The sequence below is a fragment of the Hemicordylus capensis genome, chromosome 2, assembly GCF_027244095.1.
Source record: "Hemicordylus capensis ecotype Gifberg chromosome 2, rHemCap1.1.pri, whole genome shotgun sequence".
NCBI classification, from domain to species: Eukaryota; Metazoa; Chordata; class Lepidosauria; order Squamata; family Cordylidae; genus Hemicordylus; species Hemicordylus capensis.
In genome coordinates, this window is record NC_069658.1 from 120,490,993 (window position 1) to 120,516,757 (window position 25,765).

General features: G+C 43.4%; 1 protein-coding gene across 1 annotated transcript in view; it reads left to right on the plus strand.

Moving 5' to 3' along the window:
* The first annotated feature begins 1,892 nt into the window (after window positions 1-1,892).
* Window positions 1,893-25,765, plus strand: part of ADAMTSL1 (ADAMTS like 1) — a 786,832-nt gene continuing 762,959 nt past the window's right edge. The window contains exon 1 of the mRNA XM_053294216.1: window positions 1,893-2,494. Within this exon, the coding sequence (XP_053150191.1) occupies window positions 2,351-2,494 (144 nt within the window). The 5' untranslated portion in view covers window positions 1,893-2,350. The remainder of the gene's footprint in view (window positions 2,495-25,765) is intronic.

A 25,765-nucleotide genomic window follows, 5' to 3' on the forward strand; every position in this document is an offset into this window, starting at 1 on the left:
GAGTTTGTTTGTTAAATGTATATCCCACCTTTCTTCCATGGCGAAACTCTTGGGGTTTGTGATGGTTTAGCAAAGCACCAAGGAAGCTACCACTCCAGTTACAGAGTGCAGAGTTTACTTGTTGCAGCTATTTAGAGTAACACGCATGGAGATTAAGGATGTGCTCGGAATGTTTTGGAAGCCATTATAGAAGCCTCCAAAACGTTTTGGCCACCGGGATTGTTTCAGATTTCAGAGGCGGCAGGGGTACTCCCTTAAGGGTGGGGGAGGGTGCACTTACCCCTCCCGCCGCATTTCCCCTGCCAGCACTCCACTGAACGGAGCACCAGCGGGGGGAAATGCAGCAGGAGGAATAAGTGCACCCTCCCCTGCCCTTAAGGGAGCACCCCCGCCGCCTCTTAAACGTGGAGGAGCGGTTCCGGGCACATTCCTAATGGAGATCACTGTAGAATCTAAGTTACTTAACTATTTTATTGGTGAAGTACATTTGAGATAGGAAAGACCTATCCTATCTATCAGCTACATAATGATGAGAAGGTAGGGAGAAAGATGTTTCCATCTTCTCTTTAGGAGGAAAGGAAGAGGACCGTCTCTCTACAGGAAGTACCTGAGGAGTCAAAGCAGGGGTCATAGAGCAGAGGCAAGCAGAGATAGGTGAGGAGACCCTCACTAGTTACCTCTGCTCCTAATGACCTCTAGTGGTCATTAGGATAGTTGGTGCAAAAGGTCGATGCACTGGAACTCCATCTCCAACAGGAACTTATGGTGGCATACATGAGATTCCCAGAAACTCACCCATTCTGTCAGTCATCAGATCCAGACTGATAACTTTCAGCAAGCTGGCTGCATTAACTATCCTTAGAATGTTAGAGTATGAAAGGAGTTTAGGAGGTCTTTCTGTCTAATCCCCTAATCAGTACAGGAATCTGCGATAATATTCCTTACAGATGACCACACTGAGACCTTCAGTGAAGCAGAGCATTGCACAAGTCAGACTGTACCACAGCTCTTACAGTTAGGATATTTCTCCTAATGTCTAGCCTAAATCGGCTTCCTTGTAATTTCAACTCATTGTTTATGGTTTTGCCCTCAGAAGCAACAGAAATATGTCCACTCTTACCTGCAATGTGACAGCCCTACAGATATTTAAAAATTGCTATCAAAACTCTGTAAGATACTTGCATCTTTCTTCCCCAGGCAGCCTGTTAGGCAGGATTTGAATCAACAACTCTTTTCTTCCTAAGTGAGAATTTTGCTCCAGGGACTATTTTCTGGGATCTCTTTTAGAATGTAGCTCCTAATGGATTGGGGGTGGGGGGAGGCAAATGTAGAGACCAGGAGTATGCATGGGGATACTTCCACATTGGAAGTGGTTCATACCACATGACATAAAACCTGGCTTTGGTACCAGTTGTACACTCAACAGGGAGCCAGAGCCAATCTTGGCTCCTTGACCAGTATACTAACACTTGCTTGAAAAGTTACCTGTTGCTCACATTCATATGCTGCGTTTTTAAGTGAGCACAAATAATAATATAGCCAGTCTATTCATACTCACTCAGAAGTAGATGCTACTGGGTTCAGTAGAGCTTTCTCCCAAGTAAGCATACACAGAATTGTAGCCTTGGGTGTACACCGTGACCTGGGAAAAGGCACGGGTTAAGCTCTGCAGATGCTGAAGGAGGATCGGCTTCAGGTCAGTTGCCTGTGTTTCTGTGTGTGCGAGAGAGAGACCTCTGCGCTGAACCTGCACTAGGGGAGTTGCATTGCAGTGGGCCAGAAGGTGGTGAGCGAGAAAGGCACGCATACGCACACACCCATGAAACAAGGGAAATCCTAAGGGGAAAGCAGCGGTATCTCTTTAAGACATGTAAGGTAGGGCGAGGCCCTCTTCCACTCAGCCGCCTGCCTGCTCTGCAAACTTCTTGTAAATTTAGTAACGATGTGGCTTGAGTGCCCAACTTCTGAAATTAACACCGCCGCCAAGGCGAAGCCGGAGTAGCTGAGACAGCCCCGCAGCGAGTCGGTGTGTTGCTCTCCGCCTTCCACCGAGCTTGACACTGCGGAGGGGGGAGGAGCAGCAGCAACACCCCATCCTGCCCTCCCGAGCTCAGCTGTAGCTCACTAATTCTCGCTCCCTCCCTCTCCTCCCCCGCCCTCCCCCATGTACCACTCCAACAAGCGCGTGCCCCATCCCCGCAGCGCCAGCCTTGCCAGTAAGGGAGCTCCTTGGGAACGTTCCGCTGCACCACCAAGAGGGGAGTGTTGCAAAGCGAAGAACCGCAGCGAACGCAGAGCCGCTCCAGGAGGGATTAATTAAAGCAGGAGGTGACTGGGGGACCAGGGCAGAATGTGCGCGCCTCCCTCTTTTCCCGCCCTTGGCGCAGAGAGGGGGAGGAGGACTGGGACTATGGAAGCACTAGCGGGGCAGTGCAGCCGGACACTCGTCCCCATCTTCTCAGTCACCTTGTGGCTCCTTTACTCGGCTCCACAGGTAAGAGAAGCCGTATCCCCCCCACTCCCCCGCGCTTCAGCTTGGTTGTTAGGGTGGTGAGCCCCCTGTTGGGCAAATGGCAGGTGGACACACACGCACGCGCGGCTATGCATATTATCCTGAGGTTGCCTGAGGCCAGCAGAGGCTCTTCTACTGCTTGACTTTCTCCTCCTCGTTACAAGGGGTGTGTGAAAAGAAGAAGAAAATGTTTAAAGAGCCAGGGTGTATCCGTCCCTATCCTCCTCTTGCCTGCAGCTGCCTTTGGTTGTTTCCTGAACTGCTCGCGTCCCCCCACTTTTAAAGTGGGAGATCATTCAGCTCATGGGTCCTATGGTGTTGACGACGGTAGAAGCAGAGTGTCGCGGGAGCCTGAAGTGTGTTTGAGGAAGGCTTTTCTGCTTGCTGCTCCTGGCCCCTCCAAAGGTCCAAGCGTTTGCTGTTTATGTGGAGTCGACTCCCGTCAGAGGTTGACAGGTGCCACTTGCTTTAGGACATGTCCCTAAGGTTATTTTGAAAAGCTGATCTCCTGTCCCGGACACTGCAATCCCAGGGGGCTTTGTAGTTTCAGAACATGACACATGAACTTGAGAACCGTTGTCTTTTGACTTGTAGAAATTCTACTTTCACAATCTAGGCAAGGGGGATTTCACCCATCTCCTTGGGTTCTTGCAGAGATGCTGATGTGGGATTAATGTCTGTCATGCCTTGCAATGTCTGTCTCTCTGGTGTGCTCAGAGAAACTAGACTGAATTTCTCCAGTTCCTGGAATTTGGGTTCAGTGTGTGTGTAAACGGCAGTAAGAGGGCAGAAGAGACAAAAGTTTGGGGGTATACACATCCCTATGCCTGGATATAGGACAGTAAGGACCAAATGTCCACACCACCTACAGAAGCTTGGAAAGCTTCCCTCAGAGAGATCTGGCAGTTGCTGCCTATGAACTGGTGCTGAGGACAGTCAGTCTATATCTGGGGGAATGATGTGGTGAACCAGGGAACTTACCTTCCTCCAGCTTGAGGCTACGGGATCTGAAGCAGCACAAGCTGGAAGACTGAGAGGAAAGGAAATGGAAGGAGGAAATAGAACTACTTTTTTAAAAAGATACAAGAAGTACTTACATGCCTGACTTTACTGGCTTCAAAACAAGTTTGCTAGAACTGGTTTTCTTCTAAATGATAGGACTTAAAGGAAAAAGTATAACCACTTAGATTTCAATCCCTCTTCTGCTCCAGATGTGTTTGAATATATTTATTATACAAAGTGCCAAAAGAGCCTATATCTGTTGCATGAATTATGCTAGCATTCTCTGAATTTTAAAATACATTCCTTTCAGATGCCATGCTGTAAATGAAGTTTGTCTGCCTGTGCCACAAGAGCCATAAATTTGACATAGTCTGGGCTACATAATGCCAAAATAGAATCCATAGTGTGAATCCTGCCAGATTCTATTTTTGTCCATTATTTTAAATATAGATCACATCCTCTTGAGACTGTTTGGAGTACACCAGTGCACTGCTGAATTGGTCACATTACCTGGGGCTGTTGCCTGTATTTGCACTATTTGCCAGTATGCTTGGTCCTAGGTTAGAGATTCAGTGCATCAATCTGATCTAATAGCGTCCTGTGATGATATTTTAGTGTGTAAGTTGAAAACTGGAGAAAGTGGTGGCAGGAGTTAGCATTTCTGTTAACACAGCATTAACTTTTCTATCTTGTGTGGCCAGTGAAAGAGACCTCTTTTAAAGTGGTGGGTTATATTTAATTGGGAGACAGCAATTGACTCTTTTTGTCTCAACATTGTGTCCCTCCCAGTGGCTCTTTGTGGATGTCTTCCTTGTGTCCATTGGGAGCATTTTTGGGAGAGGCAACAGTTTCCTTATTCCTTGTACTCTGCAAACCACTTTGAAAACGCTTTTGTTGAAAAGCTGTATATAAATGTTGTTAATATTAATAAATAAAAATTCCCAGGATTTTGCCAGTTCTCTTGCAGGAAGGGGAGGTATGTCCCACAGGAGCTTCTGCCTGCTGGATCATGGCTTTCCCCTGCCCTTCCCTTGCCAGTTGGCTTGTGTGGAAGAAGAGAAAAGATGGAAACTGATTTCAGCCTGCCAAAATGACCTTTGCTTAGGGGTGGGGGGGGAAGGGGAGAGGTCTTTCTTCAATCTGGCAGGAAGTATTTTGGTTCCTGTTGAAAAGCACCCATCAAGGAGAAGAAAGGTTGCCCTGCTGCCACCTTTGTAAGTGATGCTTGAAGAGATCAGGAGATAGTTAAGGATGGCCAAGGGGTGTAGCAAGGTTGGAGTGGGCCCAGAGACAAGGTTTTAAAATGTCCCCCCTTGCTGAAGCTCAGCTCATGAAGTAAAGAAATCTTAAATGAGGCTGAACAGTGGTAACAAAAAGCATAGTAAAATTTATATATATATACACACACACACACACACACACCCCTCCCTATGTGCCACAATAGATCATCATCCTAAAAATTTTTTATAAGGTTTTGTAAATTGTGGACGATGCAAGTCATGTAATGGTACTAGAGAAAGACATGCTGTTCTAGTAGCTCCAGATCTTAACACTCACATCAGTTTTGGAGGATGAATACAACTGAAGGAAGCCCAGGCAGGTGCGTGGCTGGGGGAGTCAGTCATGTGACTTGCCTCTGTGGGGTCCCCCAAGGCAGTGGGCCCCCAGACAACTGTCTCCCCTTGCCCTATTATAGTTACGACCCTGAGGATGGCAACTGCTAATATTAATGCAATTCAGCCACCTTTGCTCAATTAATATCATGGGCACAGAGGAACCCCAGGACTAGTCCCTATCCAGGACACGCTGCTGGCTAAGGCTACCTTATCTGGTCTGCCCTGGGCATATAGGTCCTAGAAATCCTCCCTCTACTTTCTATGAGCTCTGCGCAATCCACTTAAGTTGAAATGGGTTGTGATTTCTAAAGAGGGGCTATTGGGATGTACTGTTACCTTTCACAGTAAAACACACTAGACATCCAAATTAAGTTACTTCTATAACTCTAGGGAAAGGGAAGTTGCATGGTATTTATTATAAATTGTATATATTGCAATAAATATTATGGACTGAGGTTCTTAGTTATCCTCATGTGGGAAAGAAATATTTTCCAAGGTATCAAATCGTCCTGTAGTCTTCTGTTTTGTTTTCAAATGAGTTTTTCATTTCTTGAAAGCAGAACATTGAGCTGGGCTGTGTCCGTGTGTTTCCCATGAGTATAATTTACACCTACTTGATGTCATTTTAGTATTCTCTACAAGGTAGTTCCCTTTGCTTAGTCATGGAATCTCCATTGCCCAGATGTTGCTTTAGGGAAATAGATCATAACTTAGCTTTGGGGGAAGGGTCCATAGAATATTCATGCAGACACAGTGGGACAAACAAGGATTTAATTTTCTTTAATGCTGTTTTATTGAAACTGAAAGTAAAGCTTGTGTGAGAATCAGCCCCTCCTGGTTACTATTATTTGTTTTCAGATTTGGAGCTGGTTTGAAGAGCTTTTTAAAGTGTATCAAATAATCTAACTTGTCTATCTTTATGTTGTTTTTAGAGTAAGGCTAAACGTACACTACTTAAGAATAATATTGGATTGCATGGGAAGTGGGCAGAACGCCACATCTTAAGTAATAGATGTGTAAAGGTAATAAAACATGACCCGTTCTGCCTGGTTGCTAACTGCATCATCAAAATATATTTCAGTTTTTTAAAAAGCACAGACATTACACTGCTGCTAGTGCACTTGCTAGCCTGTGAGCATGTTTACATAAAGGCCTTCAAATCTCAAGGCTTTTAAATGGTGGGTGGAGGCAATTTTGAACTTTAATCAGTGCAGCTAGGTCTTCACACTTGTTCATTTCTTGAAGTTGCTTTGGTTCTAGTGTGTCCCATAGGAAATGAAAAGTGCAATACTAACGGAGACCTTTCCTTCCAATGGCAAGTGCCTTCCTCTGTGTAGATAACCAGCATCAGCCTATCTGGAGACTTCATAGAGTTTTGAAAACTTCCATTGTCTTTTTCCAGAGAGGAGTGGGTAAAATTCAGTCTAGTTCAAAGCTGTGTGAATTGTTGAGGAAACAGCTGCTACACAGCTGGGTCATGCTACCTGATCATGAAGAATATCTCTATTTTGACTTGTATAAATATGTAGCCTTTCATTGTTGGAAAAGCCCTTTCTATGTGGCAGACACAGACAGGGAATCAAAGTTTTTCCTAGATCACAGTACTTTTGGGTTTAATGCTATGTGCTCAATTAAAGAATAGATTATTAAACCATATAATTTCTGTGTATTAGATGTGAGACTTCAGGGATTGGATAAAAGGAAGCTGTGATGCTGAAGGTACCAACCAAACATCACATTTCCATACAGTCTCCCTAAAGTGCTTAATACACACTGAATTTGAGTAGTGGTAATAAGATCTGTAGGACTGAAGAAGGAAGTGCTCCTAATCTCATAAGAATTGCCCTAAGAATTGGGTGGATGTGGCAGCTGTGGGAAGGGGGCAGCGGCATCCCCCACCCCTGCTGGCATCCCCCAGAGGAGCCAGGGCCAGCAGTGGCTCAGTTCGGGCCTTCTCCGGCCTGGTTTGGGCCTCCGCGCACACGTGGAGATCATTTTAGTGACCTCTGCGCAAGATCTGGAAATGGCTTCTGTGCACGTGTAGAGATAACTAGAATAACCTCCATGCATGTGAGGAGGCCTGAACTGGGCTGGAGGAGGCCCAAATTGGGCTGCCTCCAGACCTGGCTACTCTGGGGGAGGCTGGGGGTGGGGGGAGCTGATGCCTTGCTGCCCCTCCCATGCCGCAAATAGTACTTGTGCTAACCGATTGCCCTCCCAGACCTCCAAGCTTAGGGAATAGATGTCTGGGTGCATCTCTCTTCCTTTCTCTCCCTTCAATGAGTGTGGGGGAGGACATGCACCAGCTAGCAAATGCCCACTGGGAATGAGCCCCAGAGGGCTTACATGGCCCTTCTGGGTGTTTGTCCATGCCTCCTTGTATGTGACACCATGTGCAAAGGGGCATGACCAGAGCCCCAGAGGACCCATGCAAGCTAGCCAAAGTTCATTCCCAGCTGGCATTTGCTGCTGGGTGCATCTGTTTTCCTTTCTCTCCCTCATTGGAAGAAGAGAAAGGGGAAAAACATCCACCCAGCCTGACCTGGAATGAGCCCTGGAGTGCTTGCATGGCCCTTCTGGGGCTCTAGTCACGCCCCTTTGCATGTGATGTCACATGCATGTTGCTGTGGCCAGAGGATTGGAGAACTGCACAAGCTCTCTGGGGCTCATTCCCAGTCAGCATTTGCTGGCTGGGTGCATGTCCCCCCTCCTTTCTCTTCCTCCAGTGAGGGAGCACTGCTAGTAGGCTGAATGGGCTGGGGTGCAGCATGGGAGGAGAGGACAGGGAGGGATGGTTCCCTGCAGCAAGTTGCTGTGACATAGGCAGCTGGGAAAGAAAGAGCAACCTTTCTGGGCACCCATTGCTCTCTGGCTGGATTAACAGGAGGATTATGCCCACAAATCAAATTGCCCACCTGTCAATTTGGTGTCTGTCTCTCTCTTTCTGTGGTAGCAAAATCAGGGTTGATAAAAATTGATGATTTTTTTAAATATGGACTTTGAAATTTAAGCCATTTTAAAATTTAAATTTGATTATGGGGATTTAAATTGCATTAAATTAAAAAAAGAACCTAGGTCAAAGCTATCATTATGAATATTAACCATATACAGTAGGCAAACCTTGTTACTCGTGTGGGTTCTGTCCTCGCCTTCCATCACGAGTAATGAAACCGTGAGTAACGAGGCATTATGCCTATGGGGAAAGGGGGGGGGGTAGGTTCTGGGTTCAATAAAAAGGGCAAAAAAGTCCCCAAAAGGGGTGTGTGAAAATGGGCAAAAACCCAACTGCACCTTGCTCTGTGGTGTCTCCTTCTGCCCAGCAATGCCCCCAAACAGTGAAAAATCATGAAAAAATGCTTTTTAAAACCAGAAATGATCCACAAAATGGCTCCTGCTTACATGCTACTTAGAAATGCCTACAAAATAGTGGCAGGAAATGACCTCATGGTCACTTCCAGCCCTCTAGGTACCATGGTTACATGGGTTAGTAGCAGTATATGGGGATGAGAGATAACAGACCTGATGAATTTTATTCTGCAGGTGATGTACATGCAGCGTGTATGTGTGCGCATACACACACACACGTCAAGCCCTTCTCCTTCTGTCTTTCTAAAAATACAAAGACAATTACGGTCAAAAATGAATAGAGAATTTTAGGGGATGAAGTAGATCTGAGCAGAGGAGGTATCTGGATATAAATACAAGGGATAGGGGAGGGGAATAGAAACTGGGGCGGCGGGGAGTTTCTTTTATTTATATTAATAAATAACATATTAATGCAGTCCTGAGGAAACGTTTTTGGAGTGTATCCTCCATTGTAGAAGGGAAACACCTATCATGGAAGCAGGCTGTAAAGGAGACTCTGTTTGGGAATATTTTAATGAAGCTCCTGCACCTGTGAATAAGACAGGCATGCGTGTGAAAAACAAACAGTGCAACAAAGAAATGCAAGGCCTGCATTATGAGAAGTGTGTACCTTCTAAAAATGAAGCCTACATCTCTGAATATGTATTAAGGTTATGTTAGACAACAAGAATGTACTTTAACTAGAAAATGATGATTAAATCTTCCTGACTAGTGATTCATATCATTAAAACCAAGTACTTCTGTGAAGTGATTTAAATCATGATTTAAATTGTGATTGAAATCGAACCCTGAGCAAAACTAGTTGTGCTATTGCATGGGCAGCCAGGTCTGTCTGCTGTCATCTGTTGGTGAAGTGTGTGGCTGCTCTCCAAGCATTGTGTGCTTTGGCATGCTGTACTGTACCTTTTAGAGGAGGGTGTGCTGGTGGCACAACAGATGTAGGTAGGCGTTGCAGTTTGGGGTGATGTGTGTAGTTGCTAAGCAGAGTGGGGAAAAAGGTGTTCAGGCTGCGAAGCCATGGAGTATGGCTGGGAGGCAGGAGCATCAGTTGTTGGTCACTCTAGTCACAAGTGTCTATGGTGGCTGCACAGATGAGGACATGGTCCACTCAGGTAACTGATATCGGTGAGGGGTGTCAGTTCTCATAATCATCGAATGTGACCTGAAGTGTCCTGCCCTTCTCTAACCAAGACCAGATCTTAGATTAGTGATGTTAGTTTCTCAGAGGCATATCTAGGGAAAACAGCGCCTACGGCAAGCACTGAAATTGCGCACCCCCCAAATATCTGACACCCATCTTTCAGATAACTTCACCGTAATATCAGCTCAAAAAGTAAAAGTCAAGCTTGTTAATCTTTTAACAAATTATGGCACTACCTGAAAATTATAACTGCACCTTACTTGCTTTCACTAATGCAAATTGCCGAGGCAGCACAAATACAGCCTTCTTCAGAAAGCAGGAATCACACCAAACAGCTATTCAGAGAGGTACTGGAGACTGGATGTAGTCCTTACACTCCCTGATCAGCATGTTTATTGCATTCCAAATCCAGCAGTGTGTATTAGCAGCGCCCCCTGCCTCCCCAGCTGCTATCTACCAGCAAGCAGTAACATTCACATTTTTTATATCCCGTTCTTCCTCCAAGGAGCCCAGAGCAGTGTACATACTTAAGTTTCTCCTCACAACTACCCTGTGGAGTAGGTTAGGCTGAGAGAGAAGTGACTGGCCCAGAGTCACCCAGCAAGTCTCATGGCTGAATGGGGATTTGAACCTGGGTCTCCCTGGTCCCAGTCCAGCACTCTAACCACTATCAAGGCAGTGTGTGTACACCTGCATTCAGAGTGGGACCTTACAGCCTCAGTGCCTCCTTCGAAATACAAGTCAGTCTACATGCACATACAGCTACAACATGCAATAAAACAAACAAAAAAAAACCCCACTCCATCTTAAGAGTAAGATACACAAAATGAGCAGGCAGGGCTATTGCTGGGGAATCTCAAGGTTAGGGCAAGGAAGAGAAAAACTAAAATTAATTCATAAGGGGTACACTTATGAACAATTCTGGAATGTTAATCAAACTGTTTCCTCCTTTCCCCTTCCAATAAATTAGAGCAAACAGCAGAGGAAGAGAGATTTCGTTTATTCTTCTGCAACAATCAAATCCATGTGCCCATGAGCTGCTGGAAGGGCAAGCAAGCACAGCTAAGCGCCTACTCCCCTCCCCACCCCTCCCCTCCCCTCTAACCTCCTCCAACAACAGAGCACAGAGAAAAGCCCACCCCCCAAAAAGGAAGATTGGATTTGAGCGGGATGGGGTGAGGGGTTTATTTATTTATTTATTAAACTTCTATACCGCCCAAACTTTCAGCTCTGGGCGGTTAACACAAAAACAATTAACACATATAAAAGTTAAAACAATGCAACTATTTAAGAACAGCCATAAAATTAAAGACAATTTTTAAAAGCTGGGAAAGCTTGGGTGAAAAGATGGGTTTTCAGGTGTTTTTAAAAAATTGCTAGAGATGACAATTTTATTTATAATAAACATATTTTTACTATGGGCTTTGTTTGGTCTTTGCCAAATTTCCTTGGGTTGAGAATAAATGTTGAAGAGAATGAAAAAAACAGAATACATAACAGGTGCTGTCTTTAAATCTAAAATGACCCCTCACTAGTAGCCATCACATGCTGGAAAACCTCAGGCCAGGGGACTGCTTAGTTTGCATTCTCATGACTTAGGACAAGTCAGTTGTGCACCTGACAAACACTACTTACACAGCCAATTATTTTCACTCTTCATTACTGCATGAATATCAAATGGCTATGTACCACAACACCTTCCTTATAATGAATCTGACTTAGAACCAAGTTAAATAGAATTTAATGCAATTTCCTGAGATTAAACTGGGTAATCCTGAACAGATTTATGATCACACATGAGATCTTAAATCCTCATGAAAGGAGCTGTTCCTTACAGAAGACATTCCCAGCCAACTCACACCTATCCTCCTAACTAGAATCAAATAGCTACAGTGAGCCAACATGATCCATTCACCAAAAAGCTTAAGGAACACACCTTGGATTGAAGAGCTATTTTCATGCAGCAAGCCTGCCCTGAAATGAGACTGAAGAGCTCCCTCCGGCTCTTTAGAGCTCTAGGCCACGCCCCCTTTGCATGTGATGTGTCACATGATGACATCACATACAAAGGGGGCATGGCCTAGAGCTATAAATTGCCAGAGCAAGCTCTTCAGTCTCATTTCAAGGCAGGCTTGCTGCCTGAAATCATCTATTTTCTCTTTCTCTCTGGAGGGAGAGAAAGGGGAATAGATGCTTTCAGGCAGCAAATGCTCCCTGAAAATAATGGGAAAGTCAGTGCTCGGGGGGGGGGGGCTGTCCCCACAGTTGTGTGGGGGGGGCATGCCAGTCCCCATGGCTGCGTGTGTGTGGGTTTCCAAATCTTTTTTAAAAATCAACTGTGGTGGTTGGGGGCAGGGGTGGAGCATGGCAGGCACAATGGCGCCCCCCTGCAACTGGCACCTAGGGCATGTGCCCTGCTTGCCCCACCCTGATTATGTGTCTGTAGTTTGTGTCCCATAAGCAATCTGAAATTCCCAACTTGGTGGGTGTTTTCATGTAGGGGTGTGCATGGAACCGTCTGGCCCGGTTTGGTTCAAGGCTGGACTGGCCTCGAATGGAACCGGGCCAGTTCAGTCCGGCCCCCATCGACCCCCCCCCCCAGTCCAGTCCCGGGCCGGTCCATGAACTTTTTAAAAAAAATTGTAAAATGTAAAAATAACTACCTGTAGTCCCTTCGGGGGGCTTGCTGTAGCCGCGGGGTGTGTGTGTGTCTGCGCGGGTTCCCTCTCCCCCCGCCGGCCTTCCTCATCACTGCTGCGGCTGGGTAAACTTAGTCTTTTTGGCCCTTTGGGGCCTCTGTAAAAGCGAGTGGCAGCCAATTTCATTGCTGTTGTGATCCGGTTCTGGTCCGGATGGAACCGGGGGAGGGGGGCGTTCAGTTCGATCACAAACCTCCGGACCGAACCGTTGGACCGCTGGACCGGTTACGCACATCCCTATTTTCATGAAGACCTGGCCTTCCAAAGTTTTTAAACTGTTTTTAAACTGTAAATGTTTGGCCTGAACTTCCAGGGTTTTAAAACTGATTTAAATGTTTTAATTGTTAATTGGTTTTATATTGTGTTATAGCTTTTGATTTTAACTGTTAATTTTATTTTAATGTAAACTGCCCTGACCCATTTTTGGAAGAGCAGTATAGAAATCAAATAAATAAATAAATGATCATACCAGTGTTCGTGATCAGCATTTAATGAAGATTTCAGCAATTGTAAGAACCCACTCAGTGCATGAAGTTGCCTCACACATTCTTTTCTTATGCTTGCTTTTCTTCTTTCTTTTCCTTTCCCCCATGGGCTTCCATAGCTACTTCATAGTGGCCTTGAATATAGATTCTGTTTGTGGTGGAACATGGGAGTGAATCTTGGGTTCATATGTGTTCCCGCCCTTCCACAATTCGGATGAATTTGTGATCTTGCATATGTAAGTACAGGTAATACCTATTTACTCTTGTGGGTTCCGTTCCTCACCTATTACGAGGAGTAACTAGGCATTATGCCTATGTGAAGGGGGGGGTTGGTTAAAAAATTGTGGAAAAACAGAGAAAAAAGCCAAAAATCATTGAAATTCTTTACAATACCATGCTCAGCAGGTTCCACATGTATCCAGGAATGCCCCCTCAAATCTGTGAAATGGCCCCCCAAACCACGGAAAATTGTGTAAAAAGTCCTTTTAAATTAAAAAATGAGCCACAAAATGGTGGCCTGAAGTTATTTCCGCCATCACTTCCAGTCCTCTAGGAACCACAGGTACTTGGGTTTTAATCCTTTCGTATCTGCAGATAATGAAAATGGGTGTCAATTAGACACCCACTAATATGTGAACCCATGGATATGGAGTCCGCATATAATAAGGTTTGCATGTATGCTTCCCACTCCCTTCCTTCCCAGCCCCAATCTGCCAAAAAGCAGTACTGGTGGATCATTTGACCATATTTGTAGCTGAAGATATTGTTTCACACAAATATTCCAAACTAGTAGGTGAGGCCCGTCATTGACTGGGCAAAGTCATTTCATGGAATAACGCTTATAGGAAAGTTCAGTTAATTAGATATATGTAATAGAATTTTGTATTAACATGCTCGCAAATGGGAAGCAAAAGAACAGTTTGAAATTTGTAGGATTTCAACTTCAAACATTATTCATTTTATTCAGAAATTACTATATGTGGTAAATTTGAAACATAGTAAATTTGAATCTGAGAAGGATTGTCTATGTCTCTTGGCATGTTTTGGAATTATTGAGATGATTATTGAATGCTAAAAAATAATTTTAAAAAGTTATTTAAACTTCCACTGAGCATATTCTTGTGTACAAAATAGCATCCAGCTAATTTCAGTGGCAGGACTGTGTATGCAAAATTTGGTATCTGTATGTCATCAGGAAGTACTGGCTTTATTTCTCACATACAAAGGTAGATACGTACATACATATAATTTCTTCGAAACATATAATAGATGTGTGAAGAATTCAAGCCCAAATTTTGCTCTCAAGCCCATCCATGGCATGGGATACATATTGGTATATGTAATATGTGTCCCAAGTAAGAGTATTCATATCAGAGTGCAGCAGGATATCTGTCTAATTCTCTAAGGCATACCCGTGGCTAATCCTGTGTGTGGCAGCTCTCGTGAGAGTTCGCGAGCAGAAGCACTGTGGTGATCGGTTAGTAGAGATTCCATATGCAGATAGGGAGGAGAAGCCTGTGAGAGCAGAAGCACTGTGGTGATTGGGCTGTGGGGATTCCATATGCAGATAGAGAGGAGGAGCCTGTGATGGTTAAGAACAGTTGGAATTCAACTGTTACTGGCTGGAAGATGTTCTTGATTGTACAGGAGGAGAGGCATAATAAAGGATAGCGGGCAGGGCTTTCGAAGAGAGGGGTTGTGAGGGAAGAAAGAGCCCCTTTAAGAGAGGAAGGCTGCCATTGTGTGAATGAGATGAGTAAACAAGATGAACAAGATCTGTTAACACAGGAAGGGAGAAAGAGAGAGAGGAAAAAAGAAGGGAGGGGAATAAAGACAAAGGGGAAGAGTGAGTGGAGGAGAGAGAGAAGGCAGGGTAAGAGATGGGCCCGAGCTTCTCAGTGGCCTGAAGGGAACAAGCAGCCATGGCAGTGCGTATTGGCAGCAAGGAAGGGCCAGATCAACCACTGCTGCTCTTTGGGGCTACCAAGACCATTGGTGGAGGGAGGCAGGCGGGCAAGGGACAGGCCTGGACCTGTCAGCAGCCTGAGGGGAACGAGCTGCCATGGCGATGGCGGCAGCGAGGAAGGGCCCGGTCCATCGCCGCTGCTCCTTTGGGGAGGAGCAGGGCTTGGGTGAGGGTTGGGAGCTGGGGATAGGGGGTTGTAGCTTGGCCAATAGGCACCAGCAACACTGCAGCCACAACCAAAGGGGGGTGAGGGGGATGTAGTGAAGGGATGGAGGCGTGACCAAGAGGGGTGAGGGGGATGGAAGCAACCAAATGGAGGAAGAGGAGCAGGAGTGCGGCTCAGGTGAGGGTGGAAAGATCTCTGAGGTGAGGGGAGCAATCAAGTACTAGTGCACAGATGCTCTGAGCAGGTTAAGCTAGTTTTCTGATTTTTTTTGTGGGAGATCCATTTTCTCGTTGCTTCTTTTTTGTGTACTGTTCAACAAGTAGTTCAATGAAATAATGTGTAAACCCGTTTAATTTTTGGAATGGGGATGTTCATATATTATGTTTAAACTGCTTATATTTTTGACTTAAGGGGAAGCTGTAGTAGATAGTGAGTTTACCTAGATGAGACAATACTGCCTTTGGCTCTGGGGATGTAAAGGACATTGCCTGCTGCTTAGGGAGGTCCTTAACAGGAAATCAGGGGCAATATATCTGTGTTGGCTATTCTTGAAGAGGAAAGTCCAGCTTTCTTGTCCCATGATGAATTACAGCTATATTTTATGCTTAAACAAACAAACCTGCCCCGAAGCTTTATCATGGGGCCTTTTGCCTTACAAGCAGCTTGCTTTGTCTTAAGCAAGTACTCAAAAAGTGGTGACATTTAGCTAAAATTAGTGTATGATGCATCAGAATAATTGTTCAAGTAAATAAGCCCCGAGAAAAGCCAAGCTACCCAGTTCCTTTTATTGAACAGTTCTGGTTTTAAAAAATCTTTATTCAAAATGGGTGCTGTGTTCCATTCCAAAGATTGAGCTGTGAATGCCTCTCTGAATGCCTGTCACATGTGGCAGTTGAAAGAACTCTTATTGATCCTTCATACTTGAAGCAGAGCTTAGTATGACAGATATGATGAATCGCAGAGGAACTGTTGGTCCAGGAGGAACATATGGAGTTTGTATTTGGACCGTAGAGGCTGAAGTAATGGAGAGCAAGTCACAGATGGAGATCATCTAGACAGGTCCCTAGGGAAATACGTACTAAGAAGGTTTGAGGGTGATAGAGTACTGTCAATAGCCCTGCAAATGAATATTGATGTACATTCCTTTGCAGTATTTGTTGAGGGTGGAATGGAATTGAACCATGGTGCTGCCTGACGAGAAAAGCCATCAGCCAATCATAGGATGATGGGTAATTTGCTATTTTAACATTTTAAACTTGGAGCAGATGTTGGATTCTTGACAGAGACAAATGGAGTACCTTCCATTGATGTCTGCTGTTCTCCTCCCATCACTATTCTAATACATGCAGACTGCAGCTCCTAACATGGCATTGCAATGATACAGTACAATGAGCTTGCAATGTCAAGTACCAGGTGAGAAAAGTTGACCCATTATTTAACTTGTCTGTTTGACAAATGTATCTTGCAAAGACCACACAGATGCAAACCTGGGGTTTGACATTGCCATGGTTGAGAAGGTCTCAAAAGGAAAAAATGTAAACTTGCTGGAGATCTTCCTAAAGAGAGTACTGGTGTGGCAATGCTGGGAAATCCCCAGTTCAAGCCTCTGTTCTCTCAGGCTCAGTTCTCTATCTGCAATATTGAAATAACTGGCCTGATAGACTCTCTTAAGGCTTATTGAGAGAGTAAAGCTTTGAAAATATTTGAACACTTGAACTCAGTTCAAACATTACACTTTAATTAAGTTCACATTTTAAATACAGGTACTTTCCAAGTTACAAACACCTGTAGTTACAACCAAAACTCCATAAAGAAAGCCCCAATTTACCAACATCAACCCATACGTATAAACGGGTCATTCCTCTTGGGATCTATATACATTCTGAGTTATGAACATGTGACTTACAAATGAGCTTTTAGAACTCAACCCATTTGTATATTGGGGTCTTTATGTATTATTGAAATTTGAAACAAGTGAATATATAAAGGGAGTGCTTTTACATGTGCTCTTCCTTAATCTTGTGATTGATTTTGGAAGCATTGCATTAAATCACTTCCTTTTAGGGAATATCTTCTGGTATACCTTCTCTGTTTAGGACTGTTGCTCAACTATTGATTTTAGTTGATTATATGAGTCATTGATTTAAAATGGCATATGAATAAAAATGCTACTGAAAAATTGTTTACTTGTTTGCAGTTGATGCATGTCCATGTCACCAGAGGGCCAAAGCACACATTACTTTGTTAAGATGCTTGACCCTCATGTCTTGCTTTCTCTTTATTTTATAGCAGATGTTGTGCGGGCGGGAGAGTGATCCAGATTGGGACACTGTACTGGGGGATGGGTAATTCAGCTCTTACTCATATCATGGTCCCCATTAGGATCCTCTCTTTTTTGCTGTCATTTGCCCCAAGTGAGAGGCTTTCATTGCTGCCAAAAGTGACTTTCTTCCCAAGGCAAGTAGCAGCCCTGGGAGTTATGATCCAAATAGGACTGTGTCATGGACAAAGTGTTGAAGTTCCCCTCTGTCCACACTATTATCCCAATAGATGCTACCAAGTTGAGAAAAACTACGCACGTCAGGGCTAAGTATGTTATTAAAGTAACATGTAGTTTGACTCTTGGATGAGGCATTTTCTTGTGAGAGAGATGGAGGTGGGAAATGCTTTTTCTGCAGTGTGCCTGCCACCTATAATTAGTGTGTGTATCTGGCTGCCTGGTTAATTGGAGACACCTTTTTTGGTATATCAAAAGGCTTTTAATTGGTTGATATAATGGATTCACCAGGTAACATTGCAATCCTATTTTCCCCCTTAGTAATGATTTTACTGTAATGTTGATGCTTTGATTTCCCTTCATATATCAGAAAACAAGAGAGGTGTGAGTAAATGGATTAATGTATGGTACTCTCAGATGTATTGTTTAGCAAGAGATTGCTGCTTCTAAATTGAACCACAGTCACTCATTTATAGTTCCAGTCTTGTGTTGATCACTTCTAATCCAGGCAGACTAGTGGAGTCAGCATGAGCAGAGGTGCATCTAGGTAACTTTGGAGCCTGGACCTAAAGGCCTTTGGAGGCCCCCTCAGAAATGATATTTTGAAGTGCCTATTGAGTATTGTGGTGTTAAAGCAGATAAAGAGCCAGTTTAGTTTAGTGGCAAGAATATTGGACTAGGACCAGATTCCTCGGAGTCACAAGGGGCTGTAGCTCAGGGGCAGAGCATCACCCCTTTGCATGTAGAAAGTCCCAGGTTTAAACCCTGGCAACTCCAGGTAGGACTGGGGAAGACTCCTGCCTGAAACCTTGAAGAGCTGCCTGCTACCAGTCGGTGTAGATAATACTGAGCTAGATGGACCAATGGTCTAGTTGGTATAAGGAAGCTCTTTTTGCATGGTCCTCAACTCTTTGAAGAAAGGAAAGGATAAAAATGTAACCAAACATAATATTGACCCACACACAGCATATTGGGCTAGGTGAACCATAGGCATGCATGCACCTTGATTACTGTGTTTTATTAGAGGAGAAAGAGTAATGGATGAGCGTCCTACTTGTCTCCAGCATTCATAGATCTTCTATTCTGGGCCCAATTTCCTAGTCAATAATAGTTTCTGTATTTCTGTTTGGTAACTAGGAAAGCGCTTAATGACTACATGATTTCCTACTGCTCAGTTCTCCTTAAAAATCTGCTCTTAATTTGGTTTTAAAGTTTTGGTTTTGCTTTGCTGCCATTGAGAACTTTATTGACCAGTTTTCTCTTTCCTCCTGGGATTCAAATATCAGCAGTGTAGTTCCATAAACCTGATGCTGCTGTTTAACTGTGAAAACAAAGTTGCCGGGAGTTGGAAACGGGGTTGCATGCAAAATAGCCTCTTGTGATCATTTTTAGGGCTTTCATTTAGAGATTTCCAGCTGTAGGGCTGGTGTGCTTGCATATTACAACTGTACCGGCTCTTGTTTGGAACCACTGAAAGGTTAACTTCACCATAACCAATTAGTTGTTTCTGATTTTTTTTGAAAAGCCTGGTGTTAATTATTGAATTCTTCTACTTTGACATTTGTCAGTGCTTTTGTATAGGAAACCACATGCTATTATTAATATTTACTGTGAATTGACAGGTGCAGGCCAAGAATAAGAGAGTTTTATTGGCAGTTTATTTCTCAAGATTCCTTACTCTCCTGGTTCAATAAAAAATGACTAAATATTTCCCAGTTGGTATCTGCTCCAGCAATATATATGATGCTCTCCTGTAAATTACAAAATCGTGGGGTGTGTGTAAATAAAAATGGATCCAGAACAAAACATGCTGCATTACTATTTTAGTTAATTATAAGATAGTTTTCATGTTGGAACAGTTACACTGAGGAGGATAAATAGCTTTTACACAAAGTTACTGAGAACTTCTTTTCTCCTTGCCTAAAGTATAATTGCCTGAAATATTGTTCTGTGCCATTTAAAAGCATGCTATACTCGGCAACAAGGAAAGTTGTAAGAGTGGTAAGTCTGTAGCAAGCAAAAATGATTGGCTGCCTAAATGTCCTTGAGACTCCATTATTGCTTTTCAGATTTGGTCCACATAGTTGACCTCCCCTCATATAGGTCATACCAACTTTTGAGAGCAATATTAACTTCTGGGCTTAATATTTTGAGCTGGGGTGTAACTGTAGTTAGGAAGCCATTTTCTAGGAACAAGGACAACCCTGCCCCTCCTGAGGCCATGGAAAGCCCCACATCTCTCCCCACCCTGACTACTGTCACCATTTCCCAGCTGATGCACATGGGACCAGGGCTGAGGGAGCTGCCCACCCACCCTCGGTGCTGGCAAAGCTGACAAAGGCTAATTATGTCACTGCCCAGTGTGAGTGGGTAGATGGCTCCTTTTTCCTCTTGGTGGGAAAAAGTGGTGGGAGAGGATTTTGAGGCATTTCAGAATATCTGTGTCTGGTTCAGCAGATGTCAAGCTCTTAGTTTGCCTAATGGCAAACTATTCTTTCAGAGATGCTAACCAAATTGATAAAAGGTAAAGTAGCTATCTTGATCTGTAATTGACAAAATAATTAGCATTTAGCAACAAATCATAGTTAGGCACATAAAGCAGAAGGTAACTATATTTAGCTATAAACCACTAAATTCAGTTTAACATAAAAATTAAAATTCTTATTCTTGCAGTCTTTCATTCCATTATCAAAAACCAATTGTGGTCTTGTCCACCTGGTCGTGCAGTGATCACCCCAGCTGGTGGTGTCAGGGTGGGGGCTGTTTCAGGTCCTGGGTTCTTTTTGAGAAGGTCTTTGGAGGCACTTGGACCACCTTGGCATTCTGAATGGAAAACATCCTGTGAGAGATTTTTGGGCATGCTCCTTCAGCTGTGTCTTGATCTTCTGAAGGTGAAAAGCAACATCTCTTTTTGTTTCCAAAAAGTAAAAGTATGTTTTCCACTATCCATATGGGGTTTGCTGGAGGCGGGAGCAGGTAACCTCTCTATGGGGACAACTGTGCTGCTCTTTGGTTCTTCCTTCTCTCTCTTGCTCAAAAAAAGTAGTATTGTGCATTGCAGCCTTGGTGGAAACTGGGGAAGGCTGCTACAGCAGCTGCCCAGCTGGCTCCAAAGAGCAATGGAGCTGCAGAATAGAGCAAGGCAGCTGTTCATGTGTATGTGTGTGTGAAATCTTCAGCATATTGTTAGAAGAGCATTTCTATCCTGGTTTTGTAAAGTGCTCTTCCAGGGGAAAAAAAAAAATAGATAACAGAAAACGTCCTCCCAAAAAGATAATAGATGAGAATTTGTGGTGCTCATACATGGTTGTAGGAGTTTATTTGATCATGGATGAGGATTGATTGACACTAGATTATGTGTCTATGTTCATATGCTTGCATTGTCATGACAATTGAGCAGGTGAAAGGGGCTGTTTGAAGTAGCTCAATGGTATAAGTGATTGGCTAGAAATAGGAATTGATTGTAGCTTAGTAGTAGAATGCATGCTTTGCATATAGAAAATCCTGGGTTGAATTCCTAACATTTCCAGGCAGGGCTGGGAAAGACACACTCTGGTCTGGTTCACACAATGACTGTAATGTCAGTTAAATGAAAACTGGGGATCTCAGTCGGGTATAGCTAGGGGAGAGGGGACCTGGTTTTGCCCCTCTCCCTGGCATCCCCTCGGAGTGAGGGAGATAATGAAGGAAACAGGGAGGAGTGGAGCTCTGGGTCCCTCAGGAGCTGGGAGGGCCCAGTTCTTTGAACCCATCTGCTCAAATCCCAGTGGTGTGCATGGTCCCACAGAGTGTGTCATGTGAACTCAGGGTTTTTTTATGCTCTCCGTCTGACCAGGGGCGTATCTAGGGTAGGGCAGGCAGGGCACATGCCCCGGGCGCCACTTGAAGGGGGGCGACATTTTGTAAAATTATTATTTTTTTTAAAAAATGGCTGCCAAAAACAAAATGGCCACTGTGCATGCTCAAATGGCCTCTGTGAGGCCCTAGGTCATGCCAAGCCTTGCAGAGGCCATTTGAGCATGCGTGGTGGCCATTTTGTTTTCAGCGGCCTTTTTAAAAAAAGATTATTTTTAAAAATGGCCACCGCACATGCTCAAATGGTCCCTGCGAGGCCCTAGAGGCCAGTGGGGGGAGGAGGAACCTTTGCAAACCCCCCAGCCTTTAGGAAGCCCCCCAGAGGGGCTACGTGTGTGTGTGTGTGTATGTATGTATATATGTGTGTGTGTGTGTGTGTGTGTGTGTGTGTGTGTGTATATATATATATATATATATATATATATATATATATATATATATATATATGTCACTGTATACATATTCAGATTGGCACTATGTACAGAGAATCAGGGCTTGTGAATAATGAGCTGACGCTCATGAGCTAGGATTGTATTCATTTGCTCTTACTCTGCTTCTTGTAATAAGTGAGTTAAATGTGATGTCTTGCTAATATGGCTATTAATGGTGAGTTTGTCTTTGAATCAGTGTGAAATCCTTAATATTAAGGGCCACTGGGAGTTTCTTGCTCTCTTTCTCTCATTTTAACTGTCTTTCTGAAATACTAGAATATATTCCAAGCAGTGACACAGTTTACTCTGCATAGCCTTTAATTATTTACAGAGTATCTGGGAAAAGTCAAATTCTCCATTTATTTTTAAAACTTATGTAATGGTGATGCTACAATGCATAGTAGAGAACTATGGCACTTCTGTTTAGTTTTCCAAGTACACCTCCACATAGTATTTGGGTATTTCATGAGCCCCAGCATACTGAAATTTGTAGTTTTCCAGCATTTTTTGGTCTGGCTAAGTCCACTGCTAAATAGTTTTTGAAATATTAAAAGATTAACGAGCCTGACTTGTATTTTTCAGCTGATACTATGGTAAAGTTATCTGAAAGATGGGTGTCAGATGCTTGGACAGGGGGTGCAATTTCAGTGTTTGCCCTAGGTGCTATTTTCCCCAGATATGCCTCTGTGTCTGACACCATGTGAACCAGGCAATAAGCCAACATTGACAAGCTGAATTCAAATCTAAGATTAAGGATCTTGGCTTAATGTCAGGTTGGTACTGTACGAACTGGAGTTTGCAGAAAAATCCTGAATTCACATGACATGCTCCACATGAGTATGCACACTGCTAGGATCTCTGGGTTTTTGCAAATTCTGTAGATCTGCTCCAGTCACTGTACAGTACTGATGGATAAATGGTCTAATTCAGTATAAGGCAGCTTCACATAATGGCAGTAGCTGGGATGGAAAATGACTTTGTTTTTTAAGCAATAACTTGTTACATTTTACATTCTAAAATGGGTTGCAATTCATCGGGTAAGCATGTCCCTAAAAACCTGATCTTATTTATATATGCAGAAAGTTAAGTTGCCTACTTTGAGTAATTCTGTTTTTTGTTTTTCTGCATGACACTGACTTCACATAATGCAAACCCTTGAAACTCCTATACAAATCCTGGCCTTTTATGGACATAATAAGGGTATTGTATATTAATCTCCAAGGAATAAAAATCCATGTAAGCTTTATCAGCAAAGTAGAGCAAAAGAGTACATGTGTTAGTCAAAGCTAAAAATGGAATGGGTTATCTCTTCAGCAGCGAGGGATAATAAATGAGTATTTGTTTTCTGTCATGAGACAACTAATCATAATGAGGCAACTAACCATATTTATTTACAGCATTTCCAGACAAACCACTTTTGATTGTGTTGTTCCTGACTACTGGTTTGCCTAATGACTTTAAATAAATCTCTGAAATAAAACAGACCTTTTTTTTAGGTTGCACCACAATGGTATTCTCAAGCAAAATGTTGAACAGAACATCCAATTGCATGGAATTAAGACTTGGGCATCCTTAATTCATGCACAGCTTTCAGGTGCAAATTTTCTTGTATTTAAGGTTTTTAGCTTACTTTCCAAAGGAAGTCTTATGAGACTGGAGTCTGTGTGTTCGTCCCACTAATAACTTTATCCGAAACCAAATTTACAGCACAAAGGAGGGGTTATTTTTTTAAGGAGACCCTAACAGGGATGTCTTCTTAAAAATCTGCTGTGTCGGTTCAAGATGGTGGCCACCCCTTTATAACTGGCATACCATGTGCTCTCTTGATTCTTGCTTGTCATGTATGGTCAAGACAGCTAAGGGTGGTCTGGCTGAATGAGTAGAGAGGACTGTGAATGAATGCCTCCTTGTTGGAGGGTATTGTGCCAGCTCCCATGATGAAACTGTAGACCACCATTGGAAAAAAGACTACGCTGAACCCTCTTGTCTGTGAACTTGTCTACCCTCTTGTCTACACTGAACCCATCTTTTTGTCTATGTCAAACTTACCATTCTTGGGTTAAATGCTTGAGTAGATTGTTAGATCATTCACACAGTCAAAAGTTGTGTTCTACACGGGTTTGGGAGCTGTGTGTGCTTCCAGTTTTCGGTTGTGTGGAAGCAAGATAAGAGGAACACCTGGGTAGCTTTTCCTCCTACCTTGCTTCCACACAATCACTTCTACCCAGGTTTTCCTCCTGTGTCAGCCACTTCCAGGGGTTCATGGGTGAAAGTGATTACCTGCATCTTTTCCCATCCTCGTATTGCGACTGAAACTGCTTTAATCACCCTGGTTGACCATACACTGTTAACTGGACAGGAGAAGTGTATTTTTGCTGGACCTCTCAGTGGTTTTTGATACTGTCAGCCACAGTATACTTCTATTTCTTTGCCTGAGCTCAGCAGTGATTTCCTGCTCCCCTGGGTAAGGCGAAGGGAATAATTTCTGCAGTTGTGCTGGAGTGGATAGGGCCTTGGAAGCCCAACGTATCTGCAGAGATCATACTCACCCCAAAAATGTTGAGCTAGAGGGAAAGGCTGGAGCTTATTCTGATGGCAGGTAGCAAAGGGCTCTGAGTGCTGCTTCCACCCACATGACTAGCCCCAACTTTGCCTCCTATCTCTGAGGGGAAAGGCTGGGGTTGATTTGGGTGACAGGCAGCAAAGTGTCTGAGTGTGATTGCCAACATCAGCCAGCTTTACCCTTCCTCTCAGCTTGGGGTAGGAATCTCTCAGTAGCTAAGTTGTATTTGGGTGATCTCCATCTTGTCCCCAGTTCTAAGCTGGAGAAGATGAGGCTTCTCTCATAACTTCTAGCAACTAGACACTTGATATGCAGAACTGTGGAACTATGATGTATATTTATTCTTATGACCACTTGTACACACAGCATGGTCTTGGATACAACATCTGTACAACCTGTATCCAACATTCTTTTCTCTTTGATGTATGAATTGCCTACCCTCTGAAGAGTTAATTTCCTCTGACATGAAAGAGAGCTGGTACAGAATAGTGGTTAGGAGTCTGAGCTATGAATTAGGAGGTTCCTAATGATTAGAGGGTTCAAATAATTTCAATGCCATACACATGCAAAACATTATTTTTGTTGTTGATAGGAACCTTTAGCAGCATTTTTCTATTGATACACAAGCAGTTCATTTACATGCTAGTATGCACACATTGGGAATTCCTAGCTGACATTAGTTGAGTTTGTTTATACTAGTAGTGACTCCCTTCACTTAAAGTTAGGTGGAATTTTCAGTCTCTTCCCCTACTTCCCAATCTCATCTCCATCCTTGTCCTTAACTTTTTCAGCTCTTCTGTATTAGGCATTCTTTTCTCTAACTTCACCCTCTTTTAATAGCCATATTCTCTAATTTGGTAGTGGGATACTTCTGCTGTCTTGCTATTTGTAACACAATCTGCTTGACTTGTGAATGCTTTACTCTTAACCATGAATATACAAGTAATTCCAGTTAGCTAGAGATAAGTGTGCTTAATGTAACTCCATTGCTTTTTCCAAATTAAAAAGAGAGAGAGAGTTCATTCATAAGGGCAGTTCACTTAAAACATAGCCTTTTGATAATAGAGCTTCTAGGGCATTTTTGCATTCCAGGGGTACCATTAGTCTTTAGTAGCATCCTTGTTTTGGAGAGTAGTATGTAGGGCTGGACCAGTCCCAATCAGTTTAGAGTTGATGGAGCTGAAACTCATACAGAGGACCAAACAGGATTTTTTTAAAAAAACATACTTGTCTGCCAAAAACTGAATTCTAATTAGTTTCTCTGAGCTGCTTATGTTTTCCTATAGAAGACTGACCTTCCTTGTCATGCGTAACCTGGCTTTGGCTAAATTGTGTGCCTGTACCTTCATTTTTGTTGTGATATGTGAATGGACATATTGTAGAGATGTGCACAAATTGGATTTTGTGATTTGATTTGAGATTGAATTGCATAACCTTCAAATTGATTCATCAAAACAGTGGTCGTT